The following is a 16,825-nucleotide window of genomic DNA, read 5'->3' on the forward strand; positions in this document are numbered from 1 at the left end:
ACTCCACGTAGATGCATATCAGCTAGCATTGACTACTTGAACCAGTTGAACGGTTCAGCGCCCTACACTTGCTTACCCACTTCTCAGATCACAAAAATGACGTTCGCCAATATTTTTTTTTGTGAAGAAAGCTAACGTGAACGTCAGCATATCTGCTTATGAATATGAATACATGCGCGAAGCTCGCTGGAAATGACATAGGGATAGAAGTTATATATAATACTCCCTCCGTTTTTCTATAGTTAATGTTGGTTAATGTAAAATTGCATTAGCTAGCGTCAAGTAAAAAAAAAAATAGAAGCAGTACTATCTTATCCGGCCATTCCAGTCAGTCATCAAGTGTCGCACTCACACAGCCTCGCGGGCCATGGAGAAGCTTGCAGGCCACTTGAAATGTGGGCAGGCCGCATCGGTAAGTGGGCCTTATTACGCGGCTGGGCCAGGAGCCCACTGAGAAGCAAATTGCAACCCCAGGGAAGTCAGTCAGAACTCGGAAAGAGCCGAACGGGAACGAGGAAGGAAGGTTCCAGCGACCGTGGTCGTGGAGTAGGAGAAAGCGCGATGGGGAAGAAGCGGCAGCTTATCTGCCTCGCAGCCGCCGTCGCCGCCGCGGCCATCCTCCTGACAGGTAACGGAGCGTCTTTCTCGGTCGCCTTGTTCGAGCCGTCCACCCCACAGAGGCGCTCTGCTACCTTTTCGTTTGCCTTGACGTGCTTTTGAAATCATTGCTTGTGAATTGTGATCTGCCTGCAGCGTCGGCCGAATTTTTTGCATTTTGGTCCTTCGTCGGAAAAAAATTCACGTTTAGACTCTAAAAAATTTTAATGTCATTTTTGGACCCTTTACTCGGCGCCGTAGCCTGTGGCGCCGAGGTAACACAGCTCGGCGCCATAGGCTATGGCGCCGAGGTACGTGCTGCGTTGGCACAAACGGACGTCGTGGCGCCGACGTGGTACCGAGCTCGGCGCCATAGATCATGGCGCCGAGCTCTATTTTGTATAGAAAACTTGTTTAGCTCAGTTGGTAAAATATAAGACTCTTAATCTTGAGGTTATGGGTTCGAGCCCCATGGTTGGCATTTTTTTAATACTTTTTGTATTTGTCACTTATTTTTTTTGTTGTCTATATTTTTCGTTTATGTCGCTGATTTATTTGTCCTGATTTATTTCCCATCCGCCTGGCGATAGGGATGCAGTGAACTCCCCAGTAGTTTCACGGTCGCGATAGCGTTTGGAGATGTAATAATCTCCGTCCATTTTACAGGAACGGCATGCATGTGGTCTGCTGGTGGTAATATCCCCCGTCAAGGAGTGGTCAAAGACCACAGCGATGTTGGTCCTTCCAATAAGCACATGCACCCTGTTGAGTTTCAGCTTCCACATGCACGCGCGCGGGTTCTTTATTTGGTAATAAAAAACAGCAATATTTTTTTTTCAATAAAAAAAGAACAGCTTGTTAAAGCCGGCTGTCCTATTGCTCTTGTCTGACTGGGCCCGTGCACGGTCGCGTTGCGGGACAGGTTAAGAGTAAAACTATGGACAACAAATCAGTCACATAATCAGCGACATAATAAACAAATCAGTCACAAAAATAAAACTGGATGAGAAATAAATCAGGACAAATAAATCAGCGACATAAACGAAAAATATGGACATCAAAAAAATAAATAAGTGACAAATACAAAAAGTATTAAAAAAAACGCCAACCATGGGGCTCGAACCCACAACCTCAGGGTTAAGAGTCTTATATTTTACCAACTGAGCTAAACAAGTTTTCTGTACAGAATAGAGCTCGGCGCCATGATCTATGGCGCCGAGCTCGGTACCACGTCGGCGCCACGACGTCCGTTTGTGCCAACGCAGCACGTACCTCGGCGCCATAGCCTATGGCGCCGAGCTGTGTTACCTTGGCGCCACAGGCTACGGCGCCGAGTAAAGGGTCCAAAAATGACATTAAAATTTTTTAGGGTCCAAACGTGAATTTTTTTCCGTTGAAGGACCAAAATGCAAAAAATTCGGCAGCGTCGGCCAAGAAGTCCAGCGACGTCACCGAGCTTCAGATCGGCGTCAAGGTGTCTGCTCTGTAACCGGGTCAATTCTCTCCACCATTTAATTGCCTGTTATCCTTGCGGATTCTGGCGGATCTGGGATTAGCCGCCGGTTTTCGTTCGTTTAGCAAAGATGTTTAGTGCCCTAAAAAAACGGTCTGCAGCACTCGATTTCGTGGTTGAAATATGTTGGTGCAAGGTTGCGAGGGGTCGGCTTGGATGATTCTAGGATAGGGAGCTACACGGATCCGAGCAAAATCGGTTCCATTGTCTTCCCCCTTTAACATAACATTATGGAGTGTTGAATGCACTTCGTCGTCGTCGTGGACAGACACGGGCCCCGGGAGCGGTGGTCCTAGTAGTTGATTGTAGCTTCCTATATCAGGAATTCAGGATCCTTGAATGTATCTTGGCAACATTCACAAGTATGTCGTTCCTTGGGCGCTAACACATACTCCTAGTTTCAATTAATTTTGTTACGTGTCATTCAAACATGAATACTGCAAACGATTGTGGTGCTGTTCCCTGTTTGCTGCTAGTTAAGTTCTTGTAGCCGATGAGCAAACTAGAAGTGGTCTAAAATATCCTCCCAACAACTTGCATGTATTGAAGGTGTTTTCCCCTCACTACTACTACCTTTGGAAAAGGACTTTATTGGACCAGTATCTTGTATCAAGATCCTGGACCAGGCTGGGTGATGACTCATGGTAATGCTGCTGAAGTCCTCTGTTTGGGGACTTAGACCATATCCAGCAGCTTATCCATACGCGTACCCATATTCAAACTACATTCTACAAGCAGTACAATCTACAACGCAAAATTGTGCAAAAGATGTTTCTGGTGGTGAACATATGGGTGAACTACTGTACATTGCACCTATATGGTTACTAAAAAACACCGTTTTGCATCGTATTGCATTATAGAGTGTAGTTTGAATATTGGTATGAGTATAGGTAACCTGCTGTAGATGGTCTTATTCAAACTTCAATTGATATATATCCTCTGTTTTGGATTATGGCGACCACTTCAAAGTCCACACAGAAAACTAAGAATCATTGGATCATGATAATATGAAATAGAATATTTGGTTACAGTCCGATGTGAGAGTTAGGTAGTGTTATAGTGTGGAGAATTGTGTGTCATTAGGTTCTGCTTGTGTTCACGCAATTGCTGTATTATCAAATATTTGGTTGAATAGGCTGTAGTTTTATATTATTACATTTTGAAAGGAGATATCATTTTGATTCTTTGTGACAATTTTTTTCCCCTCTTGCTCGTCTTCCTTTCAGTACAAACCGGAGTCATGTACCCTGCAAGCACACAAAGGAGACAAGATTAAGGTTCATTATCGTGTAAGCATCTGATCTGTATAAATTTTTTTTAGCTTTGCTGCATTTTCCACATTGATTTTTTTAGTGATGTAGTCCGGTAAGGGATTTGCTCATGGTGCTACAGATATACCTGAAGTCACAGAAATAATATAGCTATGTAAAAGAACTGTGCTAATTGCTTGGCAGTATGATCTTTGTAGATTCGAGTCTCGTGTATGGTTTGCCTTTTCGTGTTTGATTAAAGCACTCCTTGATACTTTACCCGCTGCGTCGCTTTCCTCTCTTTTCTCTCTCTCATTTATTTGGCTGAAAGGCTTGATATGCTGCAGGGGGCACTCACTGACGGATCAGTTTTTGATTCTGGCTATGACAGAGGTGACCCGTTTGAATTTACTCTTGGAAACGGCCAAGTGATAAAAGGTCACTGTCCTTCCCTGTAACAATAGACTTTCTATGTTTTTACCTGTGGTGCATTGTGTCACCGAAAAACGGATGAGATGGCATATGCCATTTATATCGGACGCGATCTTGAATTCGCCAACCGATTTTGTTGTTTTTTCACCTGTAGGCTGGGACCAAGGATTGCTAGGTATGTGCGTCGGTGAAAAGCGGAAGCTAAAGATACCTGCAAAGATGGGCTATGGCGAGCGAGGCTCCCCACCGAAGATTCCAGGTATGGCTAGATGGTTTTTGTTTGCTTGCTCGCTGGTTCCATGTGAAGAAATTATTCGTGTAGATTCTCTCCGTGTCCAGCGTGGCCGTTTCATCTCGTCCCGGATGCGCGTTTCACAGTCTCTCTCTCTTCTACGTACGCTGAGCTGTGTTGGAATGTCCGATAAAGCTAATGGAAAAAGTTTTGAACGTGCTCGATACGATAGGCGGAGCGACTCTGGTATTCGACACGGAGCTTATCGCCGTCAACGGGAAGACATCTGGCGGTGCGAATCCAGAAACTGAAAGTGAGCTCTGATACGATGCATTGGATGGAGAGTTTCAGTTTCAGCTCGAGGGAGTAGCAAAGTCACGTAGTTCATTTGGTGCCGTGAAAGGGCTGTTGTTTTGTTTCCTTCATGCATGGCAATTTATGTTTTAGAGATGTCATACTCTGGAAACATTGAAGCAGGTCTGGACTGTTGTTGCATCGATCCACGGGTCGGAAAATTTCAAATGTAATGAGTGGTGAGGCAGCATTTTTGCCAGCCTTTTTTGCTGTTTGCTGTGCGCAGAAGAATGTGACGAGCTCACGCAGGCAGCGTGCTGCTCTGCCCGAGCAGCTGAGCTGAGACGTTTCAGGATCAGAAGGCAACAAGCTGACTGCGCGCCTGCTGCGGCATAGGCTCTGCTTCTGCTGCGTCCTCTCCAGCGACGCGAGCTGCGGGCCTGAGCCCGGACCTGTCCGTTCGCTCAGCACACTGTTCTCGCTCCACGCGATGACGAGGGCAACAGTGGCTATAAAACTTAAAAGGCAGAATGGCTGCAGTCCCCTGACGCAGCATTGCTCGAGACTGTTCGTGTGCGCTGAAGTGTTTCGCTACACTGTCCATCTTTTGACCTCAGCGTGCAGCCGCTCCCGTGCGTGCATGCATGCACGCACAGCACAATGAAGTTCGTGCCGCCGAGCGCATGGACCAGTGCCGTCTGATTGAACGAGCTGTTCTCCTGACGTGTCAGCGTAGGAGTAATGAGGTTTGCGAGCCTGAACGGACGGGCACAAAAGTCTGGAACAACGGAAAGGCACAAAAAAAACTTTTTGGCATCCGCTTTGACCAAATTCTCCGTGAAAGGACGCCGACGAGAGCCGTGCGTGTATGCACGGACGCCGCCATCTCGCCGGTTCAGCCTTCACGGTTCACACCCTGACCTGACCTGCAGGCTTTGCTTGCGCTTGCGTTGCAGTTTCGGGTGGCACACGAGTCCACGACGGTCAAAGCTGGGACGAGTACGCAGACAGCCTTATGGGTCCGGAAACTCCACGAATTCGACGTGTTTGCGCGCGTGCATGGGCGCAGACACCGTTCTCCCTCCGCTCCGCCCGTGGCTTTGGCGTCCACGACGACGCACGGGTGACGAGACCGCTGGTATGCACGCATTGACGCATGCGCGGTGAGCCGGTGAGCAGCGCGCGGCGTGGCCCGGGAGGACGAAGAACCCGCCGCGCGACTCCGGTGTCCGGTCCGCGCTCGCCGTGGCGTCGCGTCCTTTCGGCTTTCGCGACCGGGGGCAAACGGACAAGGCCTGCCGTTTCCCATCGCGTCGCGTGCCTCGGAGGACACTGTTCGTGAGCTGTACAGCTGGCCGTCGTCTCGTCTGCATGCGCGCATGGCGCGGAAGCGACGCGACGCGACGCACGCGGCACGCCTCTCGCGCCGCTGCTGCCGACGGCAAGTGTGGTGTGGTGTGGGCAGCAGTGCCGGCCCGTGCTCACAGTCACAGCTAGCTCGCCCGAGGGGGATCGCAGGCGCCACTGCAGCACTGTGTGCCTACGTCCTAATGGGCTGCTATGTCTGCTCCGGTTTTTTTTTATTCATCTTTTTCTTATGGTGTCATGGTAATAGTACTAGCGTGTATAACTTCACCACTGTTCAACGTTGCCGTGTGCTGTTACGCGGCTACATTTCAACTCGACTGTTGGGGAGTCATCTATAATAGTGCCAGGACAATATATATATACACTTGTCCCGATATCATACCAGCATTTAAACTTTATTTTAAAATACTTTGCAGTCTCGCTATCCAATTAATCTATATTCGTCCTCTCAATACATTTTCCTCTCTTTTCCTGGTACATCTCTATGCCTCTTTTCTTATGGAGGGCATTTGTTTTTTACCTACAGCATTGGTACCAATATATGGTTCTAAAAGTCCACTATTTTAATACTACACACACACAGAGAGAGAGAGAGAGAGTATAACTATGATTAAGAAAGAAGATATTCTTGGTAGCTGTTAGTACGTTCAGAGTTACCACTACAACTACAAAGCGGTAACCCAGTAAAGTGGCGCTGCATTGCCAAGTCGCACCTGATTGATTCGGAGGAGACGCTAGCTGAAAGGAACACCAACACCGCTCGTCGTCTGCAGTTACCACCAGTACCACGGCGGGACGATGGTCCATGAATTCCCCTCGGATTTTCCACTACAGTGACAGCCACAGTTGCGCTAGTGATCAGCGACGCCCTGCAGCTAGCGTAGGCGTAGCTGCGTAGGATCACCGACTGACTGACGTTCCCGGTGGCCCGCGAGGCGAGAGGACAGCCCGCGAGGCCCCTGCGCGTTCAATGCAATGCTCAACAACTGAACTGTACTCCTACCGGACGGACGACGGACGTTTGTACGCTACTGTACAGCCACAGCGTCTCTTCTGCTGCGCGTCGTGGCGTGGCTCAGGCGTTCACAGGCCGGTGGTGGCCGGAGCGCCGGAGCGGAGCACTCACTAGTCACTCACTACTCACTCACTACTCAGGGCAGCTTGCTCCGCTTTACTACAGCGGCGCTAGAGAGCCGAGTACTCACTCACCCTGCTCAGGGTGCGGCCGGCTCCTAGTTTTTAAAAAAAATTTTTACTGGGACGGGGCTGGGAGAATGTCAGCAGCTGCAAGGGCCGCAAGGCAGGAGCAGCAGTCAGTCACTGATTGGGAGCATTAGGGATGACAATGGGTAAAATATCCGCGGATAGTGTCTCTGGACATCCATATCCGCGACTTATATCCGATATCCAAACCCGTACCCGTTACCCGCCATGGATAACAAACAGTATCCACATCCGTTACCCGCGGGTAACGGATATCCGCGGATAAATCCGTTTGCCCACTACACATACAAAATATATAAATCTAACAAATTCAAACAATCAACAAGTCGTTGCATCTGGAATAACATGTACTTGTATTTGGGTGAAAAAACAATCAACAAGTCGTTGCATCTGGAATAACCTGTACTTTACACCGGGACAGCCGCGCTGGAGCCAGGGACTGAGGGGAGGTAGCACATGCAGGAACTGAGGGGAGCAGGTCGCAGGCGGCCAGGCGCGTAGGGAGTCAGCGATGCAGGGACTGAGAACGAGCTGTGCAGGGAGTCAGCGACGTAGGGACTGAGGACGAGCTGGAGATCTGCGCTCTGTGCCCGGGAGCCTGGAGAATGCTTGTGGCGTTGTGGGCTGTGGCGATGTGGCCCGTGGGCCTGTGGGATGGGTGTAATTTTAACGGATATTCGGGTATTCAGGTATGGATATTGATTTTTCGTATCCGTTTTAAAAATATCCGCGGATATCAAGTGCTATCCGTATCCGTATCCATGGGTACAGACTCGTACCTAAAACCGTACCCAACGGGTTTTTTATCCGCGGGTACGCGGATAAATGACATCCATTGCCATCCCTAGGGGGCATGCGGTCCAGCCCTACCATTTAGTAGGACCGGTCCACACGACAGCGGCCACAGCGCTGCCTCCTGCAGCGAAACAAGTCCCGATGGCATCTCCTGCCCAATTAGGACAGCATAATCACGCCACGCCGTCGATCACCTCTGCCCTGCCCTGCGCCATGTGTCGAGCAACCCTGATTTTTGAACCGCGTCCCTACTCCCTACGCGGCTGCTCAAGCGCTCGCTGTGTCTGCGGCAGTTACGTACGTACTCCCTCCGGTTTTCTATTAGTTGTCGTTTAGGACAACGACACGGTCTCCAAAATATAACTTTGACCAATGTTTTTTGTTAAAATACAAATAAACTCTTAATACATTTATACTTTTATAAAAGTACTTTTTATGACAAATTGGTGCATATAAATATTAGGTTTCAAAACTAAATAACAAAATAATTATTTATAGTCAAAATTTTATAAGTTTGACTCGAACCTTATCCAAAACGACAACTAATAGGACACCGGAGGGAGTAACCGATGGCGATGGCTAGTAGTAATACTGTAATACTGCTACAGATACGAGCAGCAGGCAGCAGGCAACAGCATGAGCAGCAGTGGGTGTGGGTACTCTGTACGTACTACTACAGTACTGCTCTACGCGCCCTCTCTGCTTCCCGTTAGCTCAATGATTGGAGGCCATGTTACCGAGGAGGAGCAGGCTGCGACTGCGAGCGGGGAGGGGAAAAATGCCTGCCTGCTGAGTGCTGACAGCCTCACACTACCCACACCCCACCAGCAGTCCAGCACACATCACCACATCAGCCGAAGGAGACGACGACGACTGCGCTAGGCACCTAGCACCAGTAGAGTAGCAGCTACTATGTTTAGGATGTGACAGAAAAAAATATTAAAAAAGAAACAAAAAAACAAAGATTAACAAAACTCGAACTTTAACTGTCAAATTAAAAAATAAATTACTAAAATCACTATACTAATTAACCTTATATAATTTTAGGGTATGCCGTGGTCCATATGGACAATTCATTAGATCCGCCCCTGTCTAGCGCTACGCTCACTCGATGGGTACCGTACTACCGTGCGTGTAGTAGCAACACTAGTAGCAAAAAAACAAACATAGCTGCCGAGCTGTGCGGATTTGGAGTAATGCAGCCGTGATGATGAGCTGTATGCATGTAAGCAAAGCAACCGACGACGAACGACGACGCGATCGCTCGAAAAGACATGCGGCGTAGGTTGGGAGATGGGATTGGCGGGTGGCTGGGGCACGAGGTACGTACGTACGTGCATGATGCTGCCTAGAATGAAGGGAGTATTGTGGCGGGGGTGCTGGTGGCCGGTGGCGATGCCGATGGCGACGGCGATTAGCGATTAGCGATTAGCGAGCGGTGGTTAGATCTTGACCGGGCGTACGTGCGTGTGAGAGGGGAGCGGGAGCCAGGCAGGCAGCACTGCGGATTAGATTGCGATCGCGAGAGCGAGCGAGGCCGAGCACGAGCAGCGATTAGTATTAGCCCAAGACCCAAGACCCGCATGCGTGCGCGGGGATGGGATCGGTGGTTAGCGAGGGCAATCATTGACACGGGATTAGATTAGATTAGATTAGATTAGATTAGATGTCCGGGTCCCGGCCGGCCAAGGCCAAGACGGTCAGAGAGGAAAGGCGCTCCGGTGATTCCGTCCGTTACGCGGCCTGCGGCATTCAGCGCAGGTCCGGACCTCCTCTACAGCAGCAGTAGTAGTAATTCCTACCATTATATTGGCAGCGCTAAACTATACTCCATGGCCCATGGCCGTGCCGTGCTGGATCATATTGTCGAGTTCGTGCGCAGCGCGGGGTACTGTACTGCCGCCAGGCGCCACGCCACGCCACGCATCAGCCGGCAATCCGTCAGGTCAGAACTCAGAAATCGGGAAGCAGCGGGCGTGGGCTTGCGTGCCAGCGTACAGATAGTGTCACAGTACAGTACAGTACAGTACAGTACAGTACTACGGGTGTCTGTCCGGAGTGTTCGTGCCCCTGACTGTAGCAGTAGCAGCCGGCTCCTTTTGCTACCAGTCCCCCAAACAAACATTTCACGCTGCGTCGATCAAAGTCACAGGCTCACAGCTGATGTGATGTACCCCCTGTATATACTTTTGCAGATGCCGCATACATCCCCATCCATAGGCCGTAGCAACGTTGTGATTGTTCTCTGAAACTCCTCCGGAAATCCACACCCCGCCCTGACTAGTAGTAGTAGTAAAATAAACTAGCCACAGACAGACAGACCTTTGATGTTTTTTTTAATGTGGGCATGTCTTTGTTTTTTCTCCCCGCAATTAGTGCTGGTGTTGCTGATGCGATTGCAATGGGTGTGGGTGGGGTGTGTTCGTCAGCGACATTCCGTTTCCGAGGGAAAGGAAATGATCGGTCGATGTGTGGGCCTCTCTGTACAAGAACAGGTCGCGTCAAAAAACAGTGCGGCAGGCGGCAGCTGGACTGGCCCTGGCCGGATGGATCGGTGAGGGGGGCCGCCGCCCGCCGGGCGACGTGATCTGATCTGTGGTGACAATTTCTGAGGAATTCGGCAGCGGAGGGCGCGCGCAGGGATCGACCTGCTGCACCTGCTGGCTGCGTGAATGATGCGCCCACACGCGCGTTCTGCTGCGTCGGGCGCTTGGCTTGTTCAACGCCTCCAATGATTTTTCTTCTTCTTTCAGTCCCGGCCGCATCCGTTGTTTACTGCTGCGTCACTCAAACGAGGGGGGGGGGGGGGGGGGGGGCAAAGATGCTTAGATCAAGCGTGGAAGCAGGTCGTCCATCACGGCATAGGCATCTGAATAGCCCAAGCCGAGTAGAACATATGCCAACCAAATCGCCACCGAAAACCAGGCAGGCACGCGCAAGGTCATCGAGGATTCGAGATCGAGCAGCCTAGCTACATGGACAAATGCCCCCTCTTACCGCGGGGCCCACACGAGACGCTGCGTCGGAATCGGAAGGGAAGCAAAAGCAAGCAGCAAGCACACAGGACGACAGGAGGACAGAACGCGAGATGACTGGGGGAACGGGGGTTTCGTTCAGGGTTTTGCAATCGTTAAACAGCTGGCGTGTTGTGTTGCTAGCTCTGGTCTCTGGATGGATTGCAGGAGGGGACTGACTGATCAGCGTCGTTCCCGCCATCATCGCCGCCGCAGACTTCAGACTATAGCACTGTCCTGCTCCGATCCGGCGCGATCCCATTAAAAAAAAGAAACAAAAAACTACACGTATTTTCCTATGACGAAATAAAATATGTAGTCCGCCGCTACTGAAGGGGCCCATATGCCAACCTCGTGCCAGCGGTAATACGTTTGTCTTCTTGACTTAAAACATAACGACATTTATATTCGCAAAACTTGTGAGTTGTGACAGCCAATGCGAGGAGTCTGCTCCATCCCCTCACGACGACCGACGGCGGCGGGTGGCGAGCGAGCGGGCGGGCGCGAAGGTTGATGAGCCGGCCATGGTTAGCTGGGCTAGGGGCCAGGTTGATGAGCTAGAGCAACAGCAGCTCCCGTGGCCCAAGCAGCCAGCCTTTTCAGAACTCAGATTGCTGGGTTACTCTGTCCGCGTACGTGGAACCCCGGGGAAAGCCTGCACCCATGCATTCAGAGCATTGCATGCATGGCACGCTTGCTGCTCGGCTCGGCTGGGCTCGGCTCTACCACTCCACTACACGCTCGCACTCCGATCCGTATACTCCGGTCGTCGTTGTCGTCCCGGCCGGCGGCCACTGTGCCTAGGAATCCACTGTGCCTTCATCCGCTCTGCGACGCTAGCAGCCGGGCCCGCGCAACAGCATGCTATGGTCTCTCTCTGGTTTACACCCCTCCTACGCTCCGTGTAAAGCGAACGAGAAGGACAACGGGTCTCCCTCTGTGTGTGTGTTGTGTGTGTGCTCAGGAGGGTGCAGACTTGCTGTTAGCCTCTAAGAGCTACGCTACTAAATGTGATGGTGCCATGCCTAGCTAATGCGGTAGAATTGACCTTGGGCTCAGAAGCTCTCGCTGCAGTGCGTGATCTGCTTGCCCTGTTGTGGTATCATTTCCAGACACCACTACACCACACCAGGAGCCTAGGATGTGGTCTGTGACTCCTGTCTGGAGATGTCAATGAGGAATTCCTCATCGGGTTATAGCATCCCATACTCATCCCCATCATGTTTGATCCATCTTCATACCCATCCCCATACCCATCATGGGTACAAAACTCATCACATACCCATACCCATTCGGGTTTCGGGTCCCCAATGGGTCCCCATCCCCAATTAAGGGATAACTAGCTACTAACATGTAGCACAAACAATCTAGATTTCAGACATCATTACATTGGCAAGCACTCATCCATGAACCATGATCCATTCATCCATCCATCAGAAAAGAAATAAGTACTTCGGGACCGATATAAGAAATGGAGAAATGAAGTTTGATCACCTTCCTTGGTACCATCTGAGTTCGTTGGCGCCTAAGAATCCATGGTCGTCACCGTCACCTGGGTAGGGCGTAGCATATGGCTGGTTATTTTAGGATTTTGTTTTTTGCTAGTCTGCTAGTTGCCTTGTCGTGTTGCTTTGTTGGGCTAGGACCTGGGGCCTGGTGCGCTGCCGTGCTGGGCTTGGTGGTTGGCTCGACCTCAACTCATTCATACAAACACGACAGATGCACACGTATGAAATACCCATGGGTAATCGGGTTCGGATTATTGCTTCCCAAACCCATACCCGTTTACCCAATGGGTGGAGATTTTGTCTCATATCCGTACCCATGGGGACAATTTTCGTCTCATACCCGTACCCTAATAGGGGAATTCCCCACGGGTTGGCGGGTATCGGGTCCCCATTGACATCTCTACTCCTGTCAACTCCAATTGTACCTGTGTGTGCACAGACAAAACTATTTAGAGCTTGTTGTCTGGATCAAAGATAATTAAAAGAAATTAAATTCTTTCTTAGTTAAAATTGAATAGAAGGGGATTATCCCTTGACCCATTCGATCCAGACGCAATAGAACATGGCCTTAAAAGTTAGGTATCCCCATGATTTGTGGCGCCGATTTGAGTAGATTTAGGAATACTCTCCTACGTGTAAAGCGAACGAGAAGGACAATGTGTGTGTGCGATCTTGACAGGCTCACACTGCTGGAGGAGAGGAGAGAATCTACCCAAATATATCAGGCTCCAGCTCTCTTCCAGGGAAGAAACCAAAAAAAACTCATGGTCCATCTCAGGAGGGTGTCTACTTGATGTTCGTTAGCCTCTAAGGCCGGGTTTGGTTGAGCAAATTGTAACGTAATTTACAGAGGGGAATAGATATCAATCCAGATGTTTGGTTTGGCTCAACCTGGAATCAAATACCCTGTAATCCGATAACGGTCTATGTACTTGTGATCCCGCCTGACTTCAGTTGTTAACAGATAATATTGTTGCTTATTAGGAACTATACTGGCATCGATGTTTTCTTTCTATTTCCATTTACGTTATTGGTCCCTGAAAACAACCTAACAGTAAGCTACGCTACTCACCGTTATCTGCTTTGATGAGCTTGACAGTAACAACTTTGATGAGATCTAGGGCGTGTCTCGTCGACGACAAGTTTGTGGATGGGAGGTTAGGGTTCGTCGACCATCAACATGGTGGCGGGGCTCGTCGACGGTAGGCTCGGTGACCGTGAGTACAACGAGGAGACTGTCGCCGCCGTGGAGCCTGCCTCACGGGAGGTTAGGGTTTTTGAGAAAGGATAGAGCTAGAGAGGGAGAGGGAGGGAGAGGACGATACTCACCGGTGAGGGGCGACGGCCGACACGAGGGGAGGCGACGGCGCAAAGGGAGGCAACGCGAGGAGAGGAAACGTCGCCGAGCCGTGGGAGAGGAAAGCGTCGCGGACCGAGTGGTATTGAATTAATGGGGAATTGAATATAGAAGGTATTTGATGACATGGTATCTATTACAGACTACATCTAACCAAACACTTGTATAGGTATCACTTTACGGACGTAATTAGATCACGTTACATTTGGTCTAACCAAACGCCTCCTAATTGTGATGCGGTAGAATTGACCTCGGGCTCAGATGCTCTCCAGTGCGTGATCTGCTTGCCCTCTGGTTTGTGGTAACATCAATCACTAGACACCACTACACCAGGAGGGAGATCGATCTGTGACTCCTGTCAATTCCAATTTGTACTGGTGCGTGCACAAACAAACACGTTAAAAGTTATATATATCTCCCATGATTTGTGGCGCCGATTAGTTCGTTCATTTGAAGACATGTTCTATTTTTTTACTGCCGTACATGTATCCATGTGAAAACAGCCAGTATGGATGCATACTGAATATGAGTACATACGTGTACTATACTGTAGATCCGTTTGAAGAGGAGGTGTGTCTAGGTACCAGGGATGTCAGTAACTCGAAATCTGAATATGGGACGAGTTTTATATATATACCTGGTAAAAGAGCAAGTTTAAGTGAAACGAGATGTTTGTCTTATCCTTTCTCGTTGTGATGTTTATAGTAGAGAGTCAAGCATGAAAACAAACGTCAGGTAAGAAAATATGATCGCAGGCCATGAGGACAATCACAGTAAAATGCATCATTCTTGTGCAACGAATTAAACCTGGCCAGAGTTTTAGCCCTGTTTAATTTTTACTGGAGATTTTTTTTTCCAGAACATTTCTCTCCATGGACAAGAGAAACCCTACCAAAGCGGTTCCGGGATTTAACCAAATATCGTTTCACAAAATAACGAAAACTAGTTATTGTTTATTCGAGAAAACCGAGTCATGATCCTTTTAAAAATCCTAGAGCTACAAAGCATGGCACGGAAAACACACGGCGCCTTGTATATAAAGTAGTAATTGCTTGATGTGCGCTAACGAAGCATGAATTCAGGAGCACAAGATGGAATAGGAAAACAAACAATATTATTGTAGTAACAATAAAAAAACTCAATCCCATTACATGGCTCGTTATGCGCAGGTCGATCAGCCGAGTCGCCGCAAGATTTGGCGGCCTTGGGTCGAGCGAAGAGGGAGACCAAAGCCAAGTTTTCGGCAAAGAGACGAGATGGGGATCATCATCTCATCAAAGGCTGCCTGCCAACGTTTCCACCGGTGAGAAGGATGGATTTCTCATGTTTTTTTTTTCTTTAAGAAAAATCTAGGCTTATACCCCACGCATACAATCCTCTCCCTTAAACTAATCAAGAAAGCCAAGAAAAAAAAAGAAGTCCTACCGCTACTACTCTAGTAGCTGGCATCAACCCCAAGAAAACCGCCCTGCAAAACATCAAAGACATTGTTAATTACCCTCTGACATTGTACTCTTCCCGTCTACTAGTTGAATATACTACTACTACTGGCTACTGCATCTGGTTCGATTTGATTGTCCTTTCAGACACAGAAACAGTCTCTGATGCGATCACTGTGATGCTAAGTAATAATGCTTCATACAACTCTTCTTTAAAAAAATACTAAAATAATATAGTAGTAGTAGTACTTATGATGCTGAATATAAATACTGAAGTGGTAAGGATTGTGCTTAGAAGTTCAGAAAGTTTGGACCGCACACACTGTATCACGATGCATCTATTTGTTTTGGACTTTCGTATTATTGCTCATTTGCTTGCAGATCACTCCAATGATGGAAGGCTCGCTCGCATGATGGCAATTGAGCGTCCCATCCCCCTCTCTGTCAGTCAGTCAGTCACTCACTCCCATCTAATTTTGCTGCTGGCCTTTCCGGGTTCCAATGATTGCCGGGAAAGATGGTAGCTGCCTGCCGCCCTGCCCCCCACCTCGCTACGGGGGGGCGTTGTTGGCGCTTTGCTTGCAACCAAAGGAGCATGCCATGGATGCATGGCCACGAACGAGGAGGACTGCCGGCCGCTGCACCGGCTGCGACGCAACGCAACTACAACGTACCGGGGGGGGGTCCAGGACATGGCCGTGCCACGGCACGGCGAGAATGCAGGCTGCGGTGGTGGCCCGACTCCCAGACCGGCGTACTGCTGCTGCTGGCTGTGCTGACATGGGAAAAAAAAGTTGGTCCCAAACGCCCGCGCCGATCGCCCCTCGCTCGTCTCATCACCTCGGACGTGTGCTTTCATCTTACTTCACCGGTTTTTTCTTAGCGAGGAAACGCCGTCTACGATATCAACACGCACGGGAGTTTTGTGTAGGAAAGAATATGCATCCAAAAATACGGTCTTGTTCGGTTATTATGATTCAATATGGATTGAACAGGATTAGAATAAACTAAGGTATTAAGGCGAATTCGAACTTGTTATGAATTTAAACCTGACTCAATCCTATCAAATCTCAATAGATTATCATCAAACCGAACAAACCCTACGAGTTGAAGATTTGACGAAGCAATATCCTGGTTTATACTACGTTGTTAGACCAAACAAATTCTTACAGTCACAACAATATTGAGGAACGATATTGTTATGGTCATGGGAAAAAATTCCTCTTCTTTGCAGGGTATCTATCTATCTATATAGTTTCTCACATGCTTCCTCTCCTGATCTCGGAAAAAAAATCATCTTCTTCAGCGACGTGAGTTCCAGGATACAACTGTGACGGCATTACGATAATTGGGACAGGCGGCGGCAGAGGATATCTTCACTCGAACATATGAGTGGTGTTCCAATTTCGAGATTGATTACCATTAAATTGCTCAGAATACTTTAAATCTTAAACCACGTGTCTGTCACTTACAGTAAGGTTTGTTCGGTTAGAGGTAGGTGGGGGTTAAATCATCTTTTATGTAAATTTGAATAGGCCCCTTCCTCTCCAATTCCCTCGAATGCCTTAAACCAAACATGCTCTAAGGGGTGTTTGTTTGGAATTATAATCTATTAAGATTATATAATTCAATAAATTTTGAACTAAGTGTTAGTTCAAATTTTATTGGTTTATATAATCTAGATAGATTATAATCCCAAATAAGCATCACCTTAGTCTAATGCTGAAAGTTTATTTCAAAAAATGTGTATAATCTTGACGTGTTCGCCTTGCGAGAAATAAAAATCTTTATAAATGCAAAAG

The 16,825-nt window shown here is 48.6% G+C and overlaps 1 protein-coding gene and 1 long non-coding RNA gene across 2 annotated transcripts; one reads left to right on the plus strand and one right to left on the minus strand.

The window, feature by feature from the left end:
* Positions 1-494: 494 nt before the first annotated feature.
* LOC100281228 (uncharacterized) lies at positions 495-4,568 on the plus strand. The gene is made up of 6 exons (NM_001371680.1): positions 495-628; positions 2,022-2,071; positions 3,337-3,399; positions 3,708-3,798; positions 3,947-4,051; positions 4,257-4,568. Exons 1-6 carry the CDS (start codon positions 562-564, stop codon positions 4,346-4,348), a joined length of 468 nt encoding a protein of 155 aa, NP_001358609.1. The 5' UTR covers positions 495-561; the 3' UTR covers positions 4,349-4,568.
* Positions 4,569-12,122: 7,554 nt separating this feature from the next.
* Positions 12,123-13,480, minus strand: LOC111589948 (uncharacterized). The gene is made up of 2 exons (XR_002749045.2): positions 13,300-13,480; positions 12,123-12,652 (listed from the first exon to the last, which is right to left on the minus strand). It is a non-coding gene; the product is annotated as an uncharacterized lncRNA (long non-coding RNA).
* Positions 13,481-16,825: the final 3,345 nt, after the last annotated feature.

The sequence above is a fragment of the Zea mays genome, chromosome 8, assembly GCF_902167145.1.
Source record: "Zea mays cultivar B73 chromosome 8, Zm-B73-REFERENCE-NAM-5.0, whole genome shotgun sequence".
NCBI lineage: Eukaryota > Viridiplantae > Streptophyta > Magnoliopsida > Poales > Poaceae > Zea > Zea mays.